This window comes from Esox lucius, chromosome 2 (genome assembly GCF_011004845.1).
Source record: "Esox lucius isolate fEsoLuc1 chromosome 2, fEsoLuc1.pri, whole genome shotgun sequence".
Taxonomy (NCBI): domain Eukaryota; kingdom Metazoa; phylum Chordata; class Actinopteri; order Esociformes; family Esocidae; genus Esox; species Esox lucius.
In genome coordinates, this window is record NC_047570.1 from 1,005,714 (window position 1) to 1,033,563 (window position 27,850).

General features: G+C 41.6%; 1 protein-coding gene across 6 annotated transcripts in view; it reads right to left on the reverse strand.

Moving 5' to 3' along the window:
• The window catches only part of LOC105031116 (protein kinase C-binding protein NELL1), a 781,285-nt gene that overhangs the window by 608,252 nt on the left and 145,183 nt on the right, over nt 1-27,850 (reverse strand). For 4 of the 6 annotated variants that reach the window (XR_003782803.2, XR_004576720.1, XM_029124715.2 and 1 more), the window contains one exon: nt 8,868-9,038. The exons of 1 other annotated variant lie outside the window; for it this stretch is intronic. Coding sequence is in view for 2 of the 5 variants with exons in the window: in XM_029124715.2 (XP_028980548.1) it covers nt 8,868-9,038 (171 nt within the window). In the remaining 3 variants the exon portion in view is untranslated. Of the gene's footprint in view, nt 1-8,867; nt 9,039-27,850 lie in introns of those variants that run through there. One more of the 6 variants, XM_034296583.1, reaches the window with a different exon arrangement.

Below are 27,850 nucleotides of genomic sequence, written 5' to 3' on the forward strand. Positions count from 1 at the left end.
GGCTTCTGACGCAAATGTCAGGCAAGGATTATGCTAGTGTAGAAATAGAAAAATCTGCGTCAGTGCCACCAGGTAGAAACAATAGTTTTGTAACCCCCCCGGCACAGCTCCTGCAGACGGGCAATAACTTTCTCTTGGTCACTGGGAAGAAATGCCGTCGACCAGTTAAACCTGAATCGTTAAATCCAACTGAGACTTTGAACAGGTTTTCCCCACTGGAGTCGGAGTCAAGGCCCGAGCCGTCTTCGGAGGGGAATGATCGGCAGGCATGTTCTACCGGTGGCCTTGAAAAACTAAAAACCTTAGTCATCGGCGATTCCATTACACGCAGTATTAAACTAAAGAATCAACTGGCGATCGTACATTGTTTACCGGGGGCAGAGCCACCGACGTAGCCGCAAATCTGGGGTTGGTGCTAGCGAAGTCTAAAACTGGCAAGTACAGAGAGTACAGAGATATTGTTATTCACGTTAGCACCAACGACGTTAGGATGAAACAGTCAGAGGTTACGAAGCAGAACATAGCATCAGCGTGTAAACTAGCTAGAAAGATGTGTCGGCATCAAGTAATTGTCTCTGGCCCCCTCCCAGCTAGGGGTGGTGACGAGGGCTACAGCAGACTTGCGCAACTCAATCACTGGCTGAAAACGAGTTCTGCCCGTCGCAGGAGGTAGAGTTTGTAGATAACTGGCCTTCTTTTTGGGATCCTCCCAGAAATAGGGCCAGGCCTGATCTGCTGAGGAGCGATGGACTCCATCCTAGCTGGAGTGGTGCTCTTCTTTTATCTAGGAACATTGACAGGAGTCTCACTCCTATAGCTTTAACATGAGATAGGGTGCAGGTCAGGCTGCAGGCTGTTAGCCAGCCTGCTAGAATAGTGGAGTCTGTCAATAGCATAGCCAGAGTAGTTAGTACAGCTTTACCTATTGCCACTGTGACTCGTTCCAGGCTGAGAAAAATTAAACAAGGTAGTGCTAACAAAAACAACCTTATTAAGATAAAGCCTTCCTCCACCTCGGTCAAAAATAAAAATGATTGTATCACTTCGCATCTCAAAATGGGACTCCTAAATGTTAGATCCCTTGCTCCAAAGGCAGTTGCAGTAAATGAATTAATCTCTGATCATAAACTAGATGCTATTGGTTTATGTGAAACGTGGCTAAAGCCTAATGAATTAATTGCCTTAAATGAGGCCTCTCCTCCTGGTTATACTAGTGATCATATCCCTCATGCGTCCCGAAAAGGAGGGGGTGTTGCTAATATTTATGACAGTAAATATAAATTTACTCTCAAACATATCACTGAGTTTCATTCTTTCAAAGTTTTACTCATGAAAGTTAACCAGGCCGATAAATCGTTTTACATAGCTACTATTTATAAGCCTGTAAGGTCTCTGTAAGGCACTTTGTGACAACTGCTTTTGTAAAAAGGGCTTTATAAATAAATTTGATTGATTGATTGATGCCATTGTGGGCATCCCTGAGTTCTGGGTTTCTGACCAATCTGGGTGGATCCAAAAACACATGTCATTTTAATGTTAGGCTGGTGATGAAAGGAATAGCTAAACTTTACTGAGGACTTCCAACATATGGTCATTTACGATAACATTTACTTACTTACAATATGGAGTCAGATTATATATTTATTTACCACTAAGGTTATGTTCCTTGCGCTCATTTCCCTAGCTGTTCCCAGATAACCTTTTAAATGGTAAACCTTTCGAACGACTCTCACTACAGAACCAATGCTGAATTGTGTAAATGGACATTGTTCCAAACCATTGTTCTTCAACTGTGAGTGACAGAATCTAAAACAAAAATCCAGAAAATCACATTGTATGATTTTTAAGTAATTAAGTAGCATTTTATATCATGACATAACTATACATCTGAAAAGCAGAACTTTATATTTGGTACAGAAACCTTCGTTTGCAATTACAGAGATCATATGTTTCCTGTAATTCTTGACCAGGTTTGCACACAATGCAGCAGGGATTTAGGCCCACTCCTCCATACAGACCTTCTCCAGATCCTTCAGGTTTCGGGCTGTCGCTGGGCAATATGGATTTCAGCTCCCTACTAACAATTTCTATTGGGTTCAGGTCCAGGACCTTGAGATGCTTCTTACGGAGCCACTCCTTAGTTGCCCTGGCTGTGTGTTTCGGGTCTTTGTCATGCTGCAAGACCACATGAGCTTTAGACCAAAAAGCTAAAAATAATTCTCAATAGACCACATGAGCTTCTCCCATTCCTCCTCTGGATCATCCAGATGGTCATTGGCAAACTTCAGATGGGCCTGGACATGCGCTGGCTTGATCAGGGGGACATTACATGCGCTGCAGGATTTTAATCCATGACGGCGTAGTGTGTTACTAATGGTTTTCTTTGAGACTGTGGTCCCAGCTCTCTTCAGGTCATTGATCAGGTCCTGCCATGTAGTTCTGGGCTGATCCCTCACCTTCCTCATGATCATTGATGCCCCACAAGGTGAGATCTTGCATGGAGCCCCAGACCGAGGGAGATTGACCGTCATCTTGAACTTCTTCCATTTTCTAATAATTGCGCCAACAGTTGTTGCCTTCTCACCAAGCTGCTTGCCTATTGTCCTGTAGCCCATCCCAGCCTTGTGCAGGTCTACAATTTTATCCCTGATGTCCTTACACAGCTCTCTGGTCTTGGCCATTGTGGAGAGGTTGGAGTCTGTTTGATTGAGTGTGTGGACAGGTGTCTTTTATACACGTCACAAGTTCAAACAGTTGCAGTTAATACAGGGAATGAGTGGAGAACAGGAGGGCTTCTTAAAAAAAAACAGGTAGGCTTGGGTATCGAGTATTGATTGGAACCGGAACTAGCTTTGCGATTTTCAAAAGTTCAGATTCCTAGTTTAGATTCACAGTCCGCCGACCTGAAGAAGAAACCGCTGAACACCAACGAAAATGTGTCCACCGGAAGTGTTGGCATAACCGAGCGAGTCGAACATGCATAGCGTGCGTCGGCGGTCCAAAGTGTGGCTTCAACAGAACAAAATCTCGGCAAAATGCAACATTTGCGACAAGATTGTTTTGTGTGTAGGAGGGTCGAACATGATAAAGCACATCCGAATTCATGGAGTAGAAATAAATGTGTGCCCCGTCTTTGACGCGCTGCGCCGACCATCCTCCGCTGCCTCTGGCTCTGGCCCCGACCACCAGCCTGGCACCGCAGTGACTGCACTGTAGTCCGAATCCGGTAAGTAAAACAATACATAAACAAGAAATAATATGTCTTGCGCCAACATTGAGGCAGCTAACAAATTAGCCCACCTATTTCTTTATAGACAATTTACGATCTGAGATTGCCAGGCTGGTGACTCCACGACTCCGCGATGTGCTGAGCCTACTCCGTTCACCATAGCGGCAAGGGGGAAGATGTCGGTGCAACAAAACGAAGAGTGCCACAGAAAGGTTACTGCACACATCGTGAAAAGGCTGCATCCCTTTTCAGAGGTGGAATCACCAACATTTAGGTTAGTTAAGCAATAACGATAGAGCTAAGCTAATTGATACTGAGCTAGGGTGCATTTCCCAAAAGCATAGTTGCTAACCTTTCAGCAACTTAGTTGGTTGGAAATGGGAAATTGCATTGCAACCAACAAAGTTGCTAACTTAGTTAGCAACTATGGTTTTGGGAAACGCTCCCCTAAACATTAACAGCAACATTACATGTTTGTTAATGTTTGCAGGAACATGGCGAAAACTCTAAACCCCAAATACACACCACCTTCCAGGGATTACCTGTCAAACAGCCCTGTAAGAAATTCATAGTAAAGTTCATAAAAAGTTCATAGAATTAAAATTGATGTAGAAGGTCAGACTATTTCCTTCAGAAAGACCATTGGTTAGCTAGCTCATTTCAAATATCCTAAACTTTTTTGACCCTGCCTCTTAAAAGAATTGGAATCGAGAATCGTTAGGAACCAGAATCGAAACAAGGAATCGGAAATCGTTCAAATTCAAACGATACCCAACCCTACTAACAGGTCTGTGAGAGACGGAATTCCAATTGGTTGTTAGGTGATCAAATACTTATGTCATGCAATAAAAATTCAAATTTTTGTCTAATGGTTAGACGGAGACCTGGAGAGGCCAACAAGCCACAGTGTCTCACACCCACTGTGAAATTTGGTGGAGGATCGGGGCTGGAATCAAGCAGATTTGTCTTTGTGAAGGACAAATGAATCAACCCAAGTACAAGGTTATCCTGGAAGAACACCTGCTTCCTTCTACTCTGACAATGTTCCCCAACACTGAGAATTGGTTTTTCCAGCAGGACAATGCTCCATGCCACACAGCCAGGTCAATCAAGGTGTGGATGGAGGACCACCAGATCAAGACCCTGTCATATCCAGCCCCATCTCCAGACCTGAACCCCACTGAAAACCTCTGGAATTTGATCAAGAGGAAGATGGATGGTCACAAGCCATCAAACAAAGCAGAGCTACTTGAATTTTTGTGCCAGGAGTAGCATAAAGTCACCCAACAGCAATGTAACAGACAGGTGGAGAGCATGCCAAGACGCATGAAAGCTGTTATTAAAAATCTGGGTTATTACATAAAATATTGATTTCTGAACTCTTCCTAGGGCTGTATGGAGGAAGCCAAATACTTATGAATTTCTGGTTGATGCTGAACCATTAGCTTATCCAAACACCACGGTGAAAGCTGATTATGTCCCAAACCACAACATAGACAGAATGCGCAGCCTGCTGATGATCCCGCTGCTAACCCGAAGATCACACAGGAATGTAAGGAGATGTTCAGTGTTATATGGCCCCAGGGTTGCATGACGGTGGAGAACCCCACGATTACTTATGGCTGCACCAAGGGTGACATTGCCACCACCCTTGCCAGGGACTTCCACAATGGCTAATTATGTTCCTGCCTCTCCTTCTCCTCTTCCCCAGATTTACATACCCTACAATATAATGCAGTTTACAGTAACAGTTGTTTGGTAGCATAGAATTGTACTGTAAGCATCAGAGCTGAGTGTGTCTGAGTGTTCATTTACTTGCACATACTGAAATTGTAGTTATTTGACCATTTCTGAGTTGTGCTGAAATGGTACTTTGTACACATGCTTCATGCGTGCCCTGTTGCGTTGGAGGACACTGTCAATGAAAGGCTGACACTGTTGATTCCCTCAAAGTTTACATTGTTTTCAACAACTACATGCAGTCGGATGGCATTGTTTTGAAGGACCATATCAACAATTACAGCCTCTTGCTGTTGAGAGAACATAGCAGTCCTTCCACCCTCATGTGGTAATCTTGCAATTCTGAAAGAAGGGAAAATGCACTTACAAACATATGAATACAGTAAAAATAGAATGGACATTACTTCTATGTAAAATGTTGTATGGTAAGAGGTTATTTTCCCCCAGTCCTTTTTCTGTTGACAAAGTGATGACTCAAATGTATAAAGTACATTTTCAATTACCAAAATCAAAAGAAACAATTACCCGTTCTCTTCTCTGAATGTCCTGATGATGGTGGCCACGGAGAATCTGCTCAAATTGGGTTGTACTCTTTGTCCTGCTTCCCTCATTGTCATTCCATGAACAAGAACATGGTCTATCACATTTGCCCGAATTTCATCTGACACTACTGTTCTTGGCCTTCCTTGTCCTCGTCTTCTTCCTCCTCATCCACAACTTCTTACACGTATTCGTCGTCTGCCACTCAGATTGTTTCCTTCCATTGTTGGTATCAACATTCAACACACCTGTGCCACCTGTGTACTCTGAACTGGCTTATATTCTGTGCAATTGGTTTGATCACATTAGAAACAAGTGTGTTCAGTTGAGTCATTGTGTGTTAACAATGACAACTGTGTTGTAGTTGGGTTTACCGTTTCCCACCTGTGTTTACCATTTTGCAACACAAGTCCATCACAGTACGAAATGTGTTTTAGTGAGTGAGAATGTGTTTTGAGTTTTGAAAACGGTGTCTAACTACATACATTTGTTTAAGGTTTTGCCAAAAGAGTGAGTGATTTGACAAATGGGTTTAGGCTACTGAGGATTTGGTTCAGAGAATGGGGTTTAGTGTTTTGGCAATTCAGAAAAACTGTAATATCTGGTTTCTCCTATGCATGGTGGAGTTTTAACTTGCTTTGTGGATGCAGCAAAAAACTGTTCACAGGCAATGGATTTCGGAAGTGTTCCTGAGCCCATGCACTGATTTCCATTACAGGATCGTGTCTACTTTTAATGCAGTACCGCCTGAGGTCCCAAAGACCATGGCTATCCAGTATTGCTTCTCAGCCTTGTCCCTTGCATACAAAGATTTCTCCTGATTCTCTGAATCTGAATCTAATTATGTTCCCAAACATTTTGAAATTTTATGTTGAGAAATGTTATTCTTAAATTGTTAGCCCATAGATACTTCACAGAATGGTGAACTGCTCCCCATCTTCACTTCTGGAAGACTCCTCTCTGGGATTCTCTTTTTATATCCAATTATGTAACTGATCTGTTACCAATTAACCTAATTAGTTGTGAGATGTTATTTTTGGTTATTTTTTGTATTACACAACATTTCCAGTCCTTTTCTGCCCATGTCCCAGCTTTTTTGTTGCTTGCATCAAATTCGAAGTGGGCATATATTTTTCAAAGAACAATCAAAAAATTCAGTTTATATGTTGTACAATGTTCTGTTGAATATAGTGTTTAAATGATTTGCACACCTTGCATTCTGTTTTTATTTCCATTTTACACAGCTCCCAACTTTTTAGGATCAGGATTGTATGTTAATTTGAATGTATTTTGTTCATTCAATGTACATTAGGTAAACACAGCTATTTAGACTATTGCCTCAGGGTAATTTTTATTATTCATTTGGAGTTGAGATTGTTCATTTTTATATGATTTCATAATTTTATAATATTTTACTGTATTGTTAGTAGCCAACATTTCCCTACAACAGCTACAGTGGATATAAAAAGTCTACACACTCCTGTGAAAATTCCAGGTTTTTGTGATTTTTTTGTGAAGAATGAGACAAAGATAAATCATGTCAGAACTTTTTCCAGTCATTACACACCTGCCATCATTTAAAGTGACTCTGATTAATCACAAATAAAGTTCAGCTGTTCTAGTAGGATTTTCCTGACATTTTTGTAGTTGCATCTCAGAGCAAAAGCCATGGTCTGCAGAGAGCTTCCAAAGCATCAGAGGGTTCACATTGTTGAAAAATATCAGTCAGGGCAATGGTACAAAATAATTTCCAATGCATTAGATATACCATGGAAGACAGTGAAGACAGTCATCGTCAAGTGGAGAAAATATGGCACAACAAAGATATTAACAAGAACTGGACGTCCCTCCAAAATTTTGGAAAAGATGAGAAGAAAACTGATCAGGGAGGCTTCCAAGAGCCCTATAGCAACATTAAAGGAACAACAGGAATTTCTGGCAAGTACTGGCTGTGTGCTACATGTGACAACAATCTCCCGTATTCTTCATATGAATGGGCTATGGGGTAGGGTGGCAAGACGGAAGCCTTTTCTTACAATGAAAAAATTCCAAGCCCGGCTGAAGTTTGCAAAAACATACAGTAAGTCCCCCAAAAGCACATGGGAAAATGTGTTATGGTCTGAAGAAACCAAGGTTGAACTTTTTGGCCATTATTCCAAAAGGTATGTTTGCCGCAACACTGCACATCACCCAAAGAACACCATACCCACAGTGAAGCATGGTGGTGGCAGCATCATCCTTTGGGGCTGTTTTTCTTCAGCTGGAACCGGGCCTTAGTCAGGGTGGAGGGAATTATGTTAGAAAGATGAAGAGGAAGTTCACCTTTCAGCACGACAACAACACAAAGCACCCAACCAGAGCCCAAACATGAATCCAATTGAACATCTGTGGGGTGATCTGAAGAGAGCTGAGCACAGGAGATGTCCTCGCAATCTGACAGATTTGGAGCGCTTTTGCAAAGAAGAGTGGGCTAATATTTCCACGTCAAGACTTGCCATGCTAATAGACCCCTACCCAAAAAGATTGAGTGCTGTAATAAAATCTAAAGGTGCTTCAACAAAGTATTAGTTTAAGGATGTGCACACTTATGCAACCAGGTAAAAAAAAATTCCCCCTTAAAGATTTGTTTGTTTTTCAATTGAATTGTTCAGGTTATAGGTCACATTAAATGTGGAAACATTTCTGACATGATTTATCTTTGTCTCATTCGTTTACATCACAAGAACCTGGCATTTTAACCGGGGTGTGTAGACTTTTTATATCCACTGTATTACCTATGTTAACATGGTATATATGACCAATGCACTTTGATTACATTTCTAGATATGTGACAAAATAAATATTTCTGCTGTCTACATCTTGTCTCAGTTCCCATACTGTCTGCAGCCTGTACCAGTGCAACAATAGGTGTTAACAATTATTCACCTTGAAGAAGACTCTGAGCATATCAGCTGTGTCACTTCTTTTGGAGACTTGTGACAACTGCTGAATGCTTAAATGGAATGTGGCAACGGAACAGCGGACAGCTAGAAATATCACAGCCACTCAACAAGCTCATGTGTGTATGTGAGGGTGTGTGTGTATGCAGGACTGCATTATTATATGTACACATGCGCTACTACAGTCTCCACAGTAGACAATGTTATACCATAGCAGCTGGCAACATCTCCCTAACAAAGATTACCTTTGAGGCGGAAGGTGATATGTGTCACTAGTTATAGAAACATCTGTTTCTGACACAACCATTGCTTGCCTTTCAGTCTGTATTACTGCTTGTAGTTGAGGTGATGGTACATGTTGTACTTCTAGCACTGATAGAGATGGGCAGATTGTGTTACCAAGTAAGCATTTCAATTACCTGTTGCAGTCGACATGCAGCTGGAGGTGTGTAGCGCTGATGGAGAGGGCTATCTTGTGCCACTGGCCATCGGCTAGCCGGTAGGGGAAAGACTCGGAGCGAGGCTTGCCCTTGTAGCGGTAGTGGTAGCGGATCTCCTCTCTCAGTCCACTGCTTTCCAACTCAAAGTAACTGAAGTGGAGGAGAGGGTAAATGTTAAAGTTAGTGTTTAGAGGCCACTAAAGCGCTCAGCTAAATATAAAATGATTTAGTAGGGGCTATGAGATAATTTGATAGGGGAATTTGGTGTGTTAATATTTAACATACAATACATTAATTCAACATACTGCAATTTGATTGGATGAGGAACTTTTTAGCCCAAGTGTTGGTCTTTCAAGAGTCCTTAAGACATTTTTTAAATCAGATAAACATCAACCTAGCAAGGTAAAAAGTACACCCATACAAAAATACACTAAAACAGATCCACTTTCCTGTAACTGTGATTGTTTGGATTGCCTGGCGAGTTTGGTACCGTGCGAACAACCCTAGCTTGTTTAGTGAGTACGGGCAGAGAACAACCTGTTTCCCTTGATTGTGCTTGTTACGCTACACATAAAACAAGGCCAGGCTGGGCAGTTTGAGGATGTCATATAAGGAGCTCAGGGAGGCCATTTGGCAGTACGGAAGCCCCCTCCTGATAACAAGGAGCCAACAGCATAACCAAAGACTGGCTCTACTAATTACCCAAGAAAACCACTGACAAGCATTGTAGCAGTGCTGACTTCCAACTCTATTGACGACTCCGTCACCTATGCTTGACATAACTAAAGTAAGACTTTATACATCAGAATCAGAGCATCCTGTGTAAAGATGGTATTATGGTATTATTGTGTACGGTATTATTGTGCATGATTTGGGAGACCTAGAACTGTGCTGTAATGTTTTTGAAATAGAAAATGTTACATAAATAAAACAAAGAAACTTGAATCTCTTTTGTTGCTTTATTGCCACCTCGTTTTGTGTCCACTACCGGCTGAGTCAACCGTGCACTGCCAGGGACTGGGTCCATCGAGGTCTTGCCCCTCCTGGAGAGGGCTAGCCTTAAATGGATTGATTTGGCAAGTAGTGGTAGCTGGTGAAGGCTTTTGGGAAGTTTGTGTGTGGTTTACTGATCTATGTGTTCTAGCTTTCCTCACTCAGGTTGTTGCAGATCTGGACAGACCCTCTGACCGACCCCCACCCTACCGCGGTGTTCTGCCAGGCCGATTGCTGGGAGACCTTGGAGTTTTGCATCGCCCCACCCCACCAGGTAACACTGAGTCGGTGGAGAACAGTTCCTCACAATCAATGTCGCCAACCCCACTGGAGACCGATATGATCCTCGACTCGTTTTACCCTGAGGCCCGAACTCTTGTGTTGGACGTGGTGATGCTGATGGCCGATTGGAAGACGTTTTTCTCCATTTTATAAATGTTGGGTCAGTCTACTCGGGTCATGAAAAGGAAAAAAGGGGGGGAGAAGGATACACCAGATACATAACTTCTGTTGGCCCAGTCTGTGTTTACAGTGGCTACGACCAAAGAAACCGACAGACCCAGGGTTTAGGAAGTGGCTGTGCATACCGCTACATTTAAGATGATGGCTGCAACCCCTGTGGTTCGAGTGAACATTAGATTTGGGAAGATACCCATGGGCAATGAGGCAACGGCTGTTTCCGATATGGTGCTACAGATCATTGGCCTCATAATTGCTAAAGTAGGTGATTGGTTTCAGTATGTCAGGATTTATGGATTTGTGGACGCAGCTTGCTGGTTTTGTGAAAGTACGGTTTGTAGATTGCAAGAGTGATTTTTTGATGGGCGACTATGTATAGCCTACTGTTGTTTAGATGGGTATTGAACATATAGAAACCATAGTTTGAGCGGTCAAATATAGTGAACAGCCTGTAAACTACTATTCATGGGCAGATGTAATGGTAGGGTTGTTCAGGTGCGGTCTGATTGCTTGTCTGATGGATATTTCTCCCCCGTGAACACAGAGGTTATTCAGTCTGACTCCCATGTTTAGTAAGAGGCATCACTGTTCCATGTCCACATAGCCCCTGTCGTGCTATTTTCCCAGTCCTCGGAGGACATACAGTGGATATAAATAGTCTACACACCCTTGTTAAAATGCCAGGTTTTTGTGATGAAAAAGAACGAGACAAAGATAAATCATGTCAGAACGTTTTCTACTTTTAATGTGACCTATAATGTGAACAATTCAATTGGAAAACCAACTGAAATCTTTGAGGGGGGAAAATGAAAAATAAAAGCCTTACAATAACTTGGTTGGAATATGTGTGCACACCCTCTTATAACTGAGGATGTGGCTTTGTTCAGAATTAACCAATCACATTCAAACTCATGTTAAATAGAAGTCATTACACACCTGCCATCATTTAAAGTGACTCTGATTAATCACAAATAAAGTTCAGCTGTTCTAGTAGGATTTTCCTGACATTTTCTTAGTTGCATCTCAGAGCAAAAGCCATCATCCACAGAGCGCTTCCAAAGCATCAGAGGGATCTCACTGTTGAAAGATATCAGTCAGGAGAAGCGTACAAAATAATTTCCAAAGCATTAGATATACCAAGGAACACAGTGAAGACAGTCATCATCAAGTGAAGAAAATATGGCACAACAGAGACATTATCAAGAACTGGACATCCCTCCAAAATGTATGAAAAGACAAGAAGAAAACTGGTCAAGGAGGCTTCCAAGAGGCCTACAGCAACATTAAAAGAACTGCATAAATGTATGGCAAGTACTGGCTGTTTGCTACATGTGACAACAATCTCCCATATTCTTCATATGAATGGGCTATGGGGTAGGTTGGCAAGACAGAAGCCTTTTCTTACAATGAAAAAATTCCAAGCCCGGCTAAAAACATACAGTAAGTCCCCCAAAAGCACATGGGAAAATGTGTTATGGTCTGAAGAAACTTTTTGGCCATTTTTCCAAAAGGTATGTTTGCCGCAACACTGCACATCACCCAAAGAACACCATACCGACAGTGAAGCATGGTGGTGGCAGCATCATCCTTTGGGGCTGTTGGTGGAGGGAATTATGTTAGAAAGCTGAAGATGAAGAGGAAGTTCACCTTTCAGCACGACAACAACCCAAAGCACCCAACCAGAGCCCAGACATGAATCCAAATGAACATCTGTGGGGTGATCTGAAGAGAGCTAAGCACAGGAGATGTCCTCGCAATCTGACAGATTTGGAGCGCTTTTGCAAAGAAGAGTGGGCTAATATTTCCACGTCAAGATTTGCCATGCTAATAGACCCCTACCCAAAAAGATTGAGTGCTGTAATAAAATCAAAAGGTGCTTCAACAAAGTATTAGTTTAAGGGTGTGCACACAACCAGGTTATTGAGAGTTTTTATTTTTTCCCCCTCAGAGATTTCAGTTTGTTTTTCAATTGAATTGTTTACATTATAGGTCACATTAAAGGTGGAAAAAGTTCTGACATGATTTATCTTAGTCAAATTTTTTACATCACAAGAACCTGGAATTTTAACAGGGGTGTGTAGACTTTTTATATCCACTGTAGGCTAATCGGATTTATCATGACCCTAGTCCAGGGCAAAGATTAATCTTTTTTAGTGATCGACCTAGTAAAATGCATTTTTTATTTTGGTATTCTCTTTGGTGTGCATGAAGATTCCAATTAGTTGCATTTGTATTCTCCAGTCAGATGTATATTTGGTCATGTTAACGAAGTTTTTTTATTCACCAGTTTTTGATATGCTTTGTTTGATGTACACTTGAGCCGGATTATCGTGTTTTCTCTTTCTGGAAAGGATAAGTGGTAGAATAGAGGATCCACATCATCATAGTCTTTACCGGTAAGAAAAACACGCTGCGTCCTATGATGTCTGAATCTGATATAATCCTAGCCTGTGAAACAGAAAGAGGGTTAAATAGCAAGCTTATTCCCCATGATCACATATGCTATTTTTCTTTAAATTATCTTTAGCTGTCTACAATGTTTTTAGTTAGTTTTTGTTTTCTATTTTGGCTAAGGTGATATCTGTGTTGTTATATGTTTTCTGTGTTAACCTTAATTTGGTGTAAGCACTATGTCCGCCTTATTGTCTGGATGTTAGATCCACGCTTGATCTCCCATGTAAGTAACTAGATATTGATATTATTTGCTTTTGTTTTTAGAATATTACCTTACTTTTGATGTTACTTTATATCTAGCTAGGAAGTTAAGAATATGTAAAGTGGGGAGAATAAGTATTTGATACACTGCTGATTTTGCAGGTTTTCCCACTTACAAAGCATGTAGAAGTCTGCCTTTTTTATCATAGGTACTATTCTACTGTGAGTGATGGAATCTAAAACAAAAATCCAGAAAATCACATTATGATTTTTAAGTAATTAATTTGCATTTTATCGCATGACATAAATATTTGATACATCAGAAAAGCAGAACTTAATATTTGGTACAGAATCCTTTGTTTGCAATTACAGAGATCATATGTTTCCTGTAGTTATTGACCAGGTTTGCACACACTGCAGCAGGGATTTTGGCAAATAATATCAATATCTAGTTACTTACATGGGAGATAGTAGACTTTTTTATGTCAAATTTCAGCTGTAGCTAATTAAGGCAATATGGCTCGATTGGCATGTAGTGTGAAAGGCATTGATACTTCAAGCATTAACACTCTTGTCATAGATATTGTGGCTCAAACTTGGCAAGCTAGCGATTTGCATGCAAGTCGGTAGTTAACGTTTGATTGGTAAATAGTAGTAATGGGAACAGCAAAGTAGCTAGCTAACTGTGTTTTGTGCAAATGAGCATTGTGTGATTGGCGTCAGCCAAGGGTAAGAAAAAACATTTTATCATCATTGTTTAGTCTTAAGTAGAATCTTGTCAAGACTTGGGTTTAACAATATGGGCACCTCAATGCCCTTTACCAAAGCTGATGGATATCACACAAGCTCTTGTGCAGTTACTGACGTTTGGAGCAGTCAAATATATCAAAATTGATGTTCCATCCTGAGTTGTGATATATAGGCAAGTGTGTTAGTGTGTACAGATGTAGCTGATTGTAGGCAATATGTACATTTTGGTCCTGAGTGTGTCAGAGTGTTGCACACAGCTGAAGCCCGTCAACGCTGCTTGCAGCTTTAATTATTGTTATACTCCAGCCATTTTAAGGCCTTTTTTGGAAATTCCTGTGATATAAAAAAGCACAAAAAGGCCCAATTATACATGGCAGTAAAGGCTCAAAGGCCACAACTTCTGATGCAATCCAATTCCAAATCGGCCTTAAGGTGGCGCAGTCGCAAGCCTCCAAAGTGGCCAACTTTGAAACCTCACCACACCTGCCCCATGTGATGTAGAGTCTTGGAAATTAGTATGAATGTCCAGCTCCTCACATATTTTTCTAATTGGGACTTAAAGTCCGCCATATTGGATTTTCCGACATTTTGGATTTTGTGAAATTAGCCTAAAATGCTACTCCTATAGCACCTGTGGTCCAATCTTCACGTTGTTTGACATTTGGAATCTATGGACCATGGTCTTCAAATGTTCTATAAGCCAGGCAAGTGTGTCAAAAAACATGGCTGCAATTTGCCAGTGAACATGTACTTGGGTGTGCTTTTGAGCATATTTGCACACTACTACCACAAGGATAATGGCATTCAAATTGGCATTTTTATCAACCACACGGGGGCTATGTTGAAACAAACAAATTTGCAAGCTCATTTTACTCAATCCATTTGAAATTTTTTCCATCAGATTACTATGACGAAGAAGACAACTTTGTCCTTCAGCTGTCACAGAGTTTGCAGGCACGCTCAACACCATTTCTTACAAGGATCCCGTTCACTGTTTCAGTTCAAATTAACACATTCTACTAGGTAACCTATTTACAAAACAATACAGTGATGTTACCTTATGTTAGCTATTTAGTTAGCATTAGCTGACATTATATTAGCAATAGTATACATGTTGCTAAAACGTTTAGCTGGTAATGATATAAGTGTTAACTAATACTAGGTAGTTGATGGGAAGTATCATTACTGTTTGTAATACCTCCTGTAGCAGAGCGTTGAGACACTAAATAGGAACATTGTTACTAATTAGTACAGTAGAACCAAGCCGCACGACTAGGACATGCAGTTGGCTGGTGGCCCTGGAGCTGAAGATGGAGAAATTGCAGAGTGGCTAGGTACAATGTGGCTTAGTATACTTGATAATTGCATGATAGCAAGTCAATAGTCGAAATGTTTAGTTGATGCTCCCACTTCCTTTGTACTGCACATAGTAACAAAAAAAGTGTTAAACTGCTCAAAATACACTCACCTAAAGGATTATTAGGAACACCTGTTCAATTTCTCATTAATGCAACTATCTAATCAACCAATCACATGGCAGTTGCTTCAATGCATTTAGGGGTGTGGTCCTGGTCAAGACAATCTCCTGAACTCCAAACTGAATGTCAGAATGGGAAAGAAAGGTGATTTAAGCAATTTTGAGCGTGGCATGGTTGTTGGTGCCAGACGGGCCTGTCTGAGTATTTCACAATCTGCTCAGATACTGGGATTTTCACGCACAACCATTTCTAGGGTTTACAAAGAATGGTGTGAAAAGGGAAAAACATCCAGTATACGGCAGTCCTGTGGGCGAAAATGCCTTTTTGATTCTAAAGGTGAGAAGAGAATGGGCCGACTGATTCAAGCTGATAGAAGAGCAACTTTGACTGAAATAACCACTCGTTACAACCGAGGTATGCAGCAAAGCATTTGTGAAGCCACAACACGCACAACCTTGAGGCGGATGGGCTACAACAGCAGAAGACCCCACCGGGTACCATTCATCTCCACTACAAATAGGAAAAAGAGGCTACAATTTGCACCAGCTCACCAAAATTGGACAGTTGAAGACTGGAAGAATGTTGCCTGGTCTGATGAGTCTCAATTTCTGTTGAGACATTCAGATGGTAGAGTCAGCATTTGGGCGTAAACAGAATGAGAATATGGATCCATCATGCCTTGTTACCACTGTGCAGGCTGGTGGTGTTGGTGTAATGGTGTGGGGGATGTTTTCTTGGCACACTTTAGGCCCCTTAGTGCCAATTGGGCATCGTTTAAATGCCACGGCCTACCTGAGCATTGTTTCTGAGCATGTCCATCCCTTTATGACCACCATGTACCCATCCTCTGATGGTTACTTCCAGCAGGATAATGCACCATGTCACAAAGCTTGAATCATTTCAAATTGGTTTCTTGAACATGACAATGAGTTCACTGTACTGAAATGGCCCCCACAGTCACCAGATCTCAACCCAATAGAGCATCTTTGGGATGTGGTGGAACGGGAGCTTTGTGCCCTGGATGTGCATCCCACAAATCTCCATCAACTGCAAGATGCTATCCTATCAATATGGGCCAACATTTCTAAAGAATGCTTTCAGCACCTTGTTGAATCAATGCCACGTAGAATTAAGGCAGTTCTGAAGGCGAAAGGGGGTCAAACACAGTATTAGTATGGTGTTCCTAATAATCCTTTAGGTGAGTGTACATATGTTTAAAGTAGCCACCCTTTGCCTTGATGACAGCATTGCAAATTATTTGCATTCTCTCCACAAGCTTAATGAGGTAGTCACCCGGAATGCATTTTAATTAAAAGGTGTGAAGGTTAGAAGTTAATTTGTGGAATTATTTTTCCTTCATATAGCATTTGAGCCAATCAGTTGTTTTGTGTCAAGGTAGGTTTGGTATGCATTTGGTAATCCATACCATGGCGAGAACAGCTGAAATAAGCAAAGAGAAACTACAGTAAAATGTTACTTTTAGCCATGAAGTTCAGGTAATCTGGAAGATTTCCAGAACTTTCTTCTATTGCAGTATCAAGTGCTAGGATGAAACTGTCACCACAGGAAAGGTAGACTCAGAGTTACCTCTGCTGCAGAGGATACATTCATTTGAGTTAGCATTCTCAGAAATTGGCAATTAACTGCACCTCAGATTGCAGCCCAAATAAAAGCTTCACAGTGGGAAAGTAACAGACACATCTCAACATTACCTGTTTCAAGGAGACTGTGTATCAACCTATTTGACCAAGAAGGAGAGTGGTGCTGTTGCATCAGATAACCTGGCCTCCACAGTCACAAGACATCTAACCAATTGAGATGTTTTGGGATGAGTTGGACCACAGAGTGAAGGAAATGGAGCCAACAAGTGCTTAGCATATGCGGGAACTCCTTCAAGACTGTTGGAAAGCATTCCAGGTGGTAGAAAGAATGCAGAGAGTGTACAAAGCTACCATCACGGCAAAGTGTGGCTACTTTGACGATTCAAAAAATATAAGTGTTTTGATTTTGTTTAACACGTCATAGGTTACTACATGATTCCATATGTGATATTTGTTTTGATGTCTTGATTTTCATTCTAGAATGAGGAAAATAGTAAAGATAAAGAAATAACCTTGAATGAGTCGGTGTGTACAGATGTTTCACTAGTACTGTACATTTGTTGTCCCAGTGACCTCTTGACTGGTTACTGTCTTTGTTTCAGTATTTTCACAGATCGGGAGATGAAGCAATTAAGTTTAGCCTATAATCTTGTTGCTTAGCCTACAGCTCAGTAGTGATGTATCTTGTCATATGGTGCATACAGTTGAAGTCTGACATTTACATACACCTTAGCAACTCTGTTGCTCACAATTGCTGACAAGTAAAAACTCCCTGTCGTAGGTCAGTTAGGATCACCTCTTGTTTTTTAAATGTGAAATGTCCGAATTATAGTAGAGAGAATCATTTATTTGTACTTTTGTTTCTTTCATCACATTCCCAATGAGTCTGAAATTGACATTCACTGAATTAGTATTTGGTAGCGTTGCCTTTAAATTGTTTGACTTGGGTCAAATGTTTTCGGCTTGCCTTCCACGAGCTTCCCACAATAAGTTGGGTGAATGTAAGACACACGCCCATGCACTGTGTCTTAGATTTGTGAAACTTGTTCCATAAATCCGTCTCCACACAAGGAACATTTTTGCTAATGGGACTCAAAGTTTGCCATATTATATTTTCACCCATTTTGGATTTTGTGAAAAACACTTTAAACAAAACTCATATAGCACCAAATATCTCATATTCATGTCCTTTGATATTTGGCTTATATAAACCAAGTTCTGTAAAACGTATAAGCCAAACCTGTATGTCAAAAAAGGTGTTCGCTATTGACCAATAAACTTTCAAGTGTGTGTGGTTTTACACATATGCATATAAATCAGACACAGTTGATGTGATAAAATCATCATGTCCACTACATTATTACAATGCAACATAGGCAAGTACAATGCAACATAGGCAATGCAACACAAGGTAAAATCTCTGTCTGTATCACTGAGTGTGATTAACTTTTGGCACACATAATTAGGGTAATCCATCTAGCTGATGTATGAACTATAGCTCAATTTGGCCACATTGGAGAAGAAACATTTTTTCGAGAATTTATGAATAGATGGTTCACATGGATCTCTCAAGGCACAAGTGTGAAATAAGGCCAATAGCAGATGAATGCTGAAACAAGCTCAATGCTGCTTGCAACTTTAATTATTATTAATATTCTGGTGTTTTTCAGTCCTTTTTGCAAATTCCCATGAGATAAAATGGCCCAAAAAGGCCCATCTTTGTGTGCAAATACAGACCCTAGGGCCACAACTTCTGGTGCAATGATATGCAAATCAGACTCATTGTGGTGCTGTTATGTCTCCAAAATGGCCAAATTCAAAACCCCACCATGCCAACTTTGCAAGCTCACGCAACTCACTTCGTTTGACATAGACAAATGCAATGGTGGATAAGTCCAATTTCTCACAAGGAACATATTTGCCAATGGGACCCATTAGCTCCACCTTGATGGATCGTCGGCCATCTTGAATATGTGGAAAACACTTCAAAAGCTACTCCCATAGAACCAAATGTCCGATCTTCACGTGACTTGATATTTGTTATCTATGGATCAAGGTAATTTATCAATGCATACCCCATAACAGTACAAATAATAATATTGACCAATCAAACTTGAAGACAGTGAGTTTTTACAAATATATACATATAAATCAGACACAGTTCTATAAAATCATTTGATGTACAGTTATGCTCAAAAGTTTGCATACCCTTGGAGAATTGGTAATATACAGCTCTGGAAAAAATGAAGAGACCATAAATCAGCATCTCTACATGTATGGCAGGCATTCTCAAAACTTGAAACACAGATCCAAATCTTCAAACTACATTCACAAAACCTTTGACTTTGCTGTCAAAATCAAACACTTGCCTCCAAAACCATTTAATCTGTTCTCAAAATCAAACAATGCTTTCAGATCATACACACAGCCATTCAATATACAGCTCTGGAAAAAATTAAGAGGCCACTCCTATTTTTTTAAAATCAGCATCTCTACATGTATGGCAGCCATTCCATTCCAGTGTCTGTTAAATTCCAACACAGGCACACCTCATTTTACTTAATGAGGTACTGATTAGGTGATTACCTGAACCAGTCTAATTTAATGAGGAAAAGAAAAAAACACTGCTGTGGTCATCACTATCCTCTTGAAATAGGACCAGCTGGATGGCAAAAACTGTGCAAGTAGTACCTGCAAGTAGTATCAAAAGGTAATTTGAATAAAACAATAACTTTTCAGCAAGCTTTGAGTGAGGAAAAGAAGGGTTCAATTTTGGCTTTACTGGCAGAGGGATACAGTGAGCATCAGGTTGCTTCCATCCTGAAAATGTCTAAGATGGCGGTTCATAAGAACAAAGTCAAGCAACAGACATTGGTGTCAAAAAAGCTACAGACTGGCAGAGGACGAAAACTACTGTCCACTGACCGAGATGACCTTCAACTCATTTGAATGTCACTCAACAACCTAAGTCACACTAAGTGACCTACAAATAGAATGGGGCTGAAGTCGTGCAAAGTTAGAAAAAAGCCCTTCATCAATGAGAATTAAAGAAGAGCCAGGCTGAAGTTTGCAAAAGACTACAAGGATTGGACCGAAGAGGAATGGAGTAAGGAGAGGCCTACGCAGCCACTGTTAAATTTGGTGGAGGATCAGGGATGATCTGGGGATGCTTCAGCAAGGCTGGGATCGGGCACATTTGTCTTTGTGAAGGACGCATGAATCAAGCGTTGTACAAGGTTATCATAGAAGAACACCTGCTTCCTTCTGCTCTGACAATGTTCCCCAACTGAGAATTGTTTTCCCCAGAAGGACAATGCTCCATGCCACACAACAAGGGCAATCAAGCTGTGGATGGAGGACCACCAGATCAAGACCCTGTCATAGCCAGCCCAATCTCCAGACCTGAACCCATTGAAATATTTTTTTTGAATATTATCAAGAGGAAGATGGATGGTCACAAGCCATCAAACAAAGCAGAGCTACTTGAATTTTTTTGCCAGGAGTGGCATAAGTCACTGAACAGCAATGTGACAGACAGGTGGAGAGCATGCCAGGATGCATGAAAGCTGTGATAAGAAATCTGGATTATTCCACCAAATATTGATTTCTGAACTCTTCCCAAGTTACAACATTAGTATTTTGCTGTTGAAAAATGAATATAAATATGTTTTCTTTGCATTATTGGAGGTCTGAAAAGTATTATTTTTGGTTATTTTGACCAGTTGTTTCCTACAAATAAATAATCTAAATGAAAATATTTGTATTTGGAATTTGGGAATAATATTGTCAGTAGAGTACAGAATAAAACAAAACTGCTTTACCTAAACACATACCTATGAATAGTAAAACCAGAGAAACTGATACTTTTGCAGTGGTCTCTTCATTATTTTATTTTAAAATATTTTATTTCTTATGGTATTCGCATTCAACTGTAGGTCATAACAGAAAGGCACAATCATAAAACAAAACATGGCAATAAAGAAAAAAATAACTGACCCCTGTTCAAAAGTCTGCATACCCTAAGTTCTTAATACAGTGTATTGCTCCCTTTAGCATCAATGATAGCGTGCAGTCTTATGTAATAGTTGTCTATGAGGCCCTGAATTCTTGCAGGTGGTATATAGCTGCCCATTCATCTTGGCAAAATGCCTCCAGATCATGCAAAGTCTTTGGTCGTCTTGCATGAACCGCACATTTGAGATCTCCCTATAGTGGCTCGATGATATTAAGGTCAGGAGACTGTGATAGCCTCTCCAGAACCTTCACCTTTTTCTGCTGTAACCACTTGAGGGTTAACTTGGCCTTGTGCTTAGGGTCATTGTCGTGCTAGAAAGTCCAAGAGTGTCTTATGCGCTGCTTTCGTGCAGAATAATGGAAATTGTCTGCCAGTATTTTCTGATAACATGCTGCCATACATTTTCACAAGATTCCCCATGCCTTTATAGCTAACACCCCCAAAAAATCAGTGAGCCACCACTCTGTTTCACAGTGGGGATGGTATCCTGTTCACTATAAGCCTTGTTGACCCCTCTCCAAACATTTTCCAGTTCTGAATAAGTGATTGTACAGTACTGACTGGCATTTGCAAGACTTTGGAAAGCTTTTTATACCTTTTTCTAATTATATAAAGTTCCATTACCTTGTTATGCAGGTCTTTAGACAGTTCCTTTCTGCTCCCCATGGCTCAGTATCTAGCCAGCTCAGTGCATCCACATAAGAGCTAACAAACACATTGACTATTTATACACAGACATTCATTGCAATTTAAAAAGCCACAGGTGTGGGAAATGTATCTAAAATTGCCATTTTAACCTGTATGTGTCACCTTATGTGTCTGTGACAATGCCAAACATTCAAGGGTATGTAAACTTTTGATCAGGGCCATTTGGGTGATTTCTGTTACCATTATGATTTAAAAAGGAGCCAAACAACTATGTGATAATAAATGGCTTCATATGATAACTATACTTAAATAAAATAAATTTTCTTTGCATGATCAGTCATATTTTTCTAAATCTGTGCCAAAATGTAACAATTTATGCCAGGGCAGGCTATTACTTAGTCATCTGACATTTTAGTTTTTAAAAGTAAAGTAATCCATTTAAATAGTGTACCTCGTTAGGCCCCTCCTTGAACTGCCACCTTAACGTGGTGGAGGGGTTTGAGTACCCGAGTGACCCTAGGAGCTATGTTGTCTGGGGCTATATGCCCCTGGTAGGGTCTCCCAAGGCAAACAGGTCCTAGGCGACGGGTCAGACTAAGAGCGGTTCAAAACCCCCTTAATGATCAAAAACATTTTGTGTTCTGTGACGTCGCCCGGTATGGCGCAGCCGGGGCCCCACCCTGGAGCCAGGCCCGGGGTTGGGGCTCGTTCGCGAGCGCCTGGTGGCCGGGCCTTTCCCCATGGGGCCCGGCCAGGCTCAGACCGAACGAGGGACATGGGGCCGCCTTCCCATGGGCTCACCACCCACAGGAGGGACCATAAGGGGCCGGTGCGGAGAGGATTGGGCGAAAGTCGAAGGCGGGGGCCTAGACAACCCGATCCCTGGACACGGAAACTAGCTCTAGGGATGTGGAACGTCACCTCGCTGGCGGGGAAGGAGCCTGAGATCGTGCGTGCGGTCGGGATCACCTCTACGCACGGCTTGGGCTCTGGAACCACACTCCTTGAGAGAGGATGGACTCTTCACCACTCTGGAGTTGCCCATGGTGAGAGGCGGCGGGCTGGTGTGGGTTTGCTTATAGCTCCCCAGCTCTGCCGCCATGTGTTGGAGTTTACCCCGGTGAACGAGAGGGTCGTTTCCCTGCGACTACGGGTCGGGGATAGGTCTCTCACTGTTGTTTGTGCCTACGGGCCAAACGGCAGTGCAGAGTACCCGACCTTCTTGGAGTCTCTGGGAGGGGTGCTGGAAAGTGCTCCAACTGGGGACTCTATCGTTCTACTGGGGGACTTCAACGCCCACGTGGGCAACGACAGTGACACCTGGAGGGGCGTGATTGGGAGGAACGGCCCCCCTGATCTGAACCTGAGCGGTGTTCAGTTATTGGACTTCTGTGCTAGTCACAGTTTGTCCATAACGAACACCATGTTCAAGCATAAGGGTGTCCATCAGTGCAGGCGGTTCTGTTCGTAATTTTTATGGACAGAATTTCTAGGCGCAGCCAGGGGCCGGAGGGTGTCAGGTTTGGGGACCACACGATTTCATCTCTGCTCTTTGCGGATGATGTTGTTGTGTTGGCCCCTTCAAGCCAGGACCTTCAGCATGCACTTGGACGGTTTGCAGCCGAGTGTGATGCGGTGGGGACGAAATCAGTACCTCCAAATCCGAGGCCATGGTCCTCAGTCGGAAAAGGGTGGCTTGCCCACTTCAGGTTGGTGGAGAGTGCCTGCCTCAAGTGGAGGAATTTAAGTATCTAGGGGTCTTGTTCACGAGTGAGGGAAGGATGGAACGGGAGATTGACAGACGGATCGGTGCAGCTTCTGCAGTAATGCGGTCGATGTATCGGTCTGTCGTGGTCGATGTACCAGTCAATCTACGTTCCTAATCTCACCTATGGTCATGAGCTTTGGGTCATGACCGAAAGGACAAGATCCCGGATACAGGCGGCCGAAATAAGCTTTCTCCGCAGGGTGGCTGGGCGATCCCTTAGAGATAGGGTGAGAAGCTCGGTCACCCGGGAGGAGCTCAGAGTAGAGCCGCTGCTCCTCCACATCGAGAGGGGTCAGCTGAGGTGGCTTGGGCATCTGTTTCGGATGCCTCCGGAACGCCTTCCTGGGAAGGTGTTCCGGTCCCGTCCCACCGGGAGGAGACCCCGGGGAAGACCTAGGACACGCTGGAGGGACTATGTCTCCCGGCTGGCCTGGGAACGCCTCGGTGTCCCCCCGGAAGAGCTGGAGGAATTGTCTGGGGAGAGGGAAGTCTGGGCATCCCTGCTTAGACTGCTGCCCCCGCGATCCGGCCCCGGATAAGATGAAGATGATGGATGGATACCTCATTAGGCTATATTTGCGTTTGGTCAATGGGGAATAAATGAATGGAGCTCAGTTTAGAATGAATAGGAGTCAGTGGTGATTCAATGGTGAGTCTATGGGAAACGCATAAAGGTGAGTTGGAAATGAATGGAGGTCAATGGGGAATGAATTGAGTTCAATGGAGAATTAATGGGTGTCAATGGGAGTCTATGGGGAAGGCATAGAAGTCTATGTGGAATGAATGGAGGTCAATGGAAATAGAATGGAGGTCAATGGTGATTCAGTGGAAGTCTATGGGGAATGAATGGAGGTCAATGGTGATTCAGTGGAAGTCTATGGGGAAAGAATGGAGGTCAATGGTGATTCAGTGGAAGTCTACGGAGAATGAACTGAGGTCAATGGGGAATAAATTGAGGTCAATGGGTAATAAATGTGGGTCAATGGGGAATTAATGTGACTCAGGAGAATTAATGAATGTCAATAGGGAATGCATGGGGTTCAATGAGAAATACATGGTAGTCTGTGAGGAATGAAGAGGAGTCAAAGGGTAATGTATGGGGAGTCTATATGGAATAAATGGGAGTCACTGGGGAAAGGAATGACAATGAATTAAGAATAAAGCGGGGACCATGGTGGTTCTGGAAGGAAAGGACCCCACCATTTCCGTTTGCTGAGATTTAATTTTGAATTTGGTTTTGTTTGTACTTTGCAATCTTTCTGAGCAATCAAATGTCAATCATTTGTTTTGCAGAGGTGTGAAATGGCTGTTGACCAAGAGAGACAGTTGTCTGATAATACACTAAACCTCTACATAGAATGAAAAATGCTTTCTGTTGATAAGATACAGACAGCTGACAAATTAAAGGAAAAACCTGAATAAATGGCAGAACATAACAAAAGCAGAAGCTTCCATACAGGTGCACTTCATGACACAGTTATGCAACTAACATTGTGTCATGCTCTATGGCTTCTATAAAAATGAGCAGGCTCAGTTGACCTTGATTTTGGATCAAGATGGCAATAGGAAAGAATCCAAGTGACTTTGAAAGAGGGTTCATTATTTTATTGGGTCTCTTCCTTGAATGCCGCCGTCCACAGGAAATGAGGGGTCACGGAATGGTTTGATAAGTATGAAAATCATACTTGGCCTTTGCAGTCACTGGGTCTAAACTCAATTGAACACAGATGGAATATTGTGGACCAACGTGATAGACAGAGCTCTCCTCCACCATCAGCAAATACAATATTCACTAGAAGAATAAGTCTTTGGAACAATATCAAACAGAGTTCCAAATAATTGTAGAATCAATGTTAAGGCACATTAAAGCTGTTCTGGTAGCTTGTAATGGCCTAAAACCTTACTGAGACGCTGAATATTCACACTGTGTTCAATAAAGACATGAAAACATATAATTGTTTGTGTGGTATTAGATTAAGCAGAATGCTTACGTAGAATGTGTTTGTTTATTGTTTTGATTTCAGATCAAAGTTTATGGCCAATTTACACAGAAATCCAGGTATACATACTTTTTCCTGACTCTGTAGTCTTCTTTGCCAATACAATTTGTCATGTTGCATATTCAGTCGTGATTTTTGAGAACGTTCCCCTTGACACACTGAATAACTTGTAGTGTTTGCGATCGGCGCACCTTCAATTCAGGCAACAACTGTTTGTGCTCTTTGTAACTCTGTTAGTTGCCTTATAGTCTTTGAAAAATGAAATATCAAAGTGCTAATATTCAGAACTCTTTTATTGCTGACATTGGTATTGCTTATTGGCTTTCAAAGAGCCTTGCAGCTGCTTTTGTAAATGTGGTTTAGTGACTTCAATGTAATACTTTTCCATGTGGTTTTTCTGTTATTTTGTCCACCCCCATATTTGTGAAGACAACAAGGATTTGATGAAACAGAATGGCAGTGTGATTAAGTGAAATCCAACAATTTAGTTGGATTTAGTTGCATCTAAGTAGACAAGATGTTTCTGCACACTTCAGAAGTCATCCTACTTCTGCTGTGAGCAATCACATAATCAAGAGCCATACTTGCCCAAGCCATAACACTAGATATACATAACACAGGTAAGGTGGTATACTTTAAATCATGCAAAGTTCCTTAATTTCTCCAGGTTTTACTATTTCCATTAATCTGGTATATAGTTATGTGTCTCATTTGTCCTTAAGAGATCATTCCGAATATCTGTAGGCACATATAATCGCCCAGCACATCACTGCCATCGCAGACCTCCAGCGGAAGCAGTGTCTACGCAGGGCACGCAGGATCATCAGGGTCCCTTCACACCCATGCCCCCAACTGTTTGCCAACCTTCTGTCAGGCAGGCGGTACAGGTCTCTTCGATGCCGTACCAGCAGGTTCAGGAACAGTTTTTTCCCCATCTACCGTAACCCTGCTTAACTCTGTGATCCAGAGAACTCTGAGACCCATCACTTACTTGACTTACTTGACTTGGACTCGAGCTCAAAGACTTGAGACTCGAATTAGACTTCCAAAAAATGACTTGTGAACATCTCTGCTGCTATCTCTGCACATGCTACCTTAATACATCATTCCTTCATTTGCCTCAATGCACATCTTGAATGCCATTTTAAAATTGCCATTTGTACCCGAACAACTATTATCCCACATGTAACATACACTATACCTAATACTGTAAAATGTCTGCCCTCCTCTATTTGCCTTATTGCACATTTACTATTGCCATTTGTACTGTATTTGCTCATTGCACATCTACACATTCCACGGGTAATGTACATATACTTAATTAATACTTGTACATTTTCTGCCCTCTTCTATTTGCACTTCTGGTTAGATGTTAACTGCATTTCGTTTTACTGTACTTGTACGGTTCAATGACAATAAAGTTGAATTAATCAAAATAGTTACTTTATAGAAAATTGCAATCTGTCTTATAACTGGTTTGGATCTTGTGCTGTACCTGCTGAATTTCCTCTGGTGTACTCTGCATATGCTACCTCTTAGTGAGTGAAACCAGGAAAATCATTCTTAGTTCTTCCTTGGTCTACTAGGTTATTTGTCATTGCTGAGCACATCCGTACTTTCTTTACTTTTTCTTAATGTACTCAAAACAGTTGATTTTGGCACACCTAACGTTTTAATGTTTTTATTCAGCAACGTACTTCATATGCAAATGAAAAAGCTAGAATCAAGGTGAGATATTGACAGTTTTCTTGTGCATGCACCTATAATGCAAGAAAACACACCTGCCTAATAAGAAACAGCTGTGAAGCCAATTGTTTTGATACACAAAATGAGGGGACCAAGCTGTCATGGCTAGTTATGTTCGATCTTCGGGGACTATATTCTCATAGAATAAAACAAAAGTGTGACTACCCCAAATCATTATTTTTCTAATAAAATATGCAATTTATAAAAGCAATTGTGTACTCAAGTTTGCAGTAAAATACTTAGCATAGCTGTGCCGGTCTTGACAAAAGGCCTCTACTTCTGACCACAGTACTACTGTGCACATTTTTACCACTCTCATGTACAATTCCTTATTTTTCCAAAATAGCCAGAAAGAGAATGAGCCTAACAAGGGGGACACAACAATCGAATCAGGAGGTGAGTTGAGCAGAAAACCAAAGAAACCCAAAATATCTGAAGGGTACTGAAGAAGAGTTTGCTGCCTGTCTAAATTGTAAAAATAAATCAAATAGGAAAGTAATAGATGTGCAAAGGCGAAGTGGAAGAGAGAGAGTGAGCAGTACAAGCAGTGTGTCTCTAAAGCCGTCTGTCTCTAAGCCTTTCCAGCACTGTACAAACAGGGAGGAGCAGCACCATAAACGTTTAATGGGGCGTAATGACCAAGGCCAAATATTCTTCCTACCCCTTGCAGCCCCTACATCCCCTGCCCTCCAAGCATGGCTCTGATCAGCCATGCTAAATTAAGAGCCAGATGGCCACAGCCAGCACCCAGGGAGCCATAGTCAGCCAGCCATTGCATTTTAGCCCCTTGAAACAATTTCCAACCCCCAGACTTAACCTCACACGCACGCCCAAGCGCATGCATGTGCA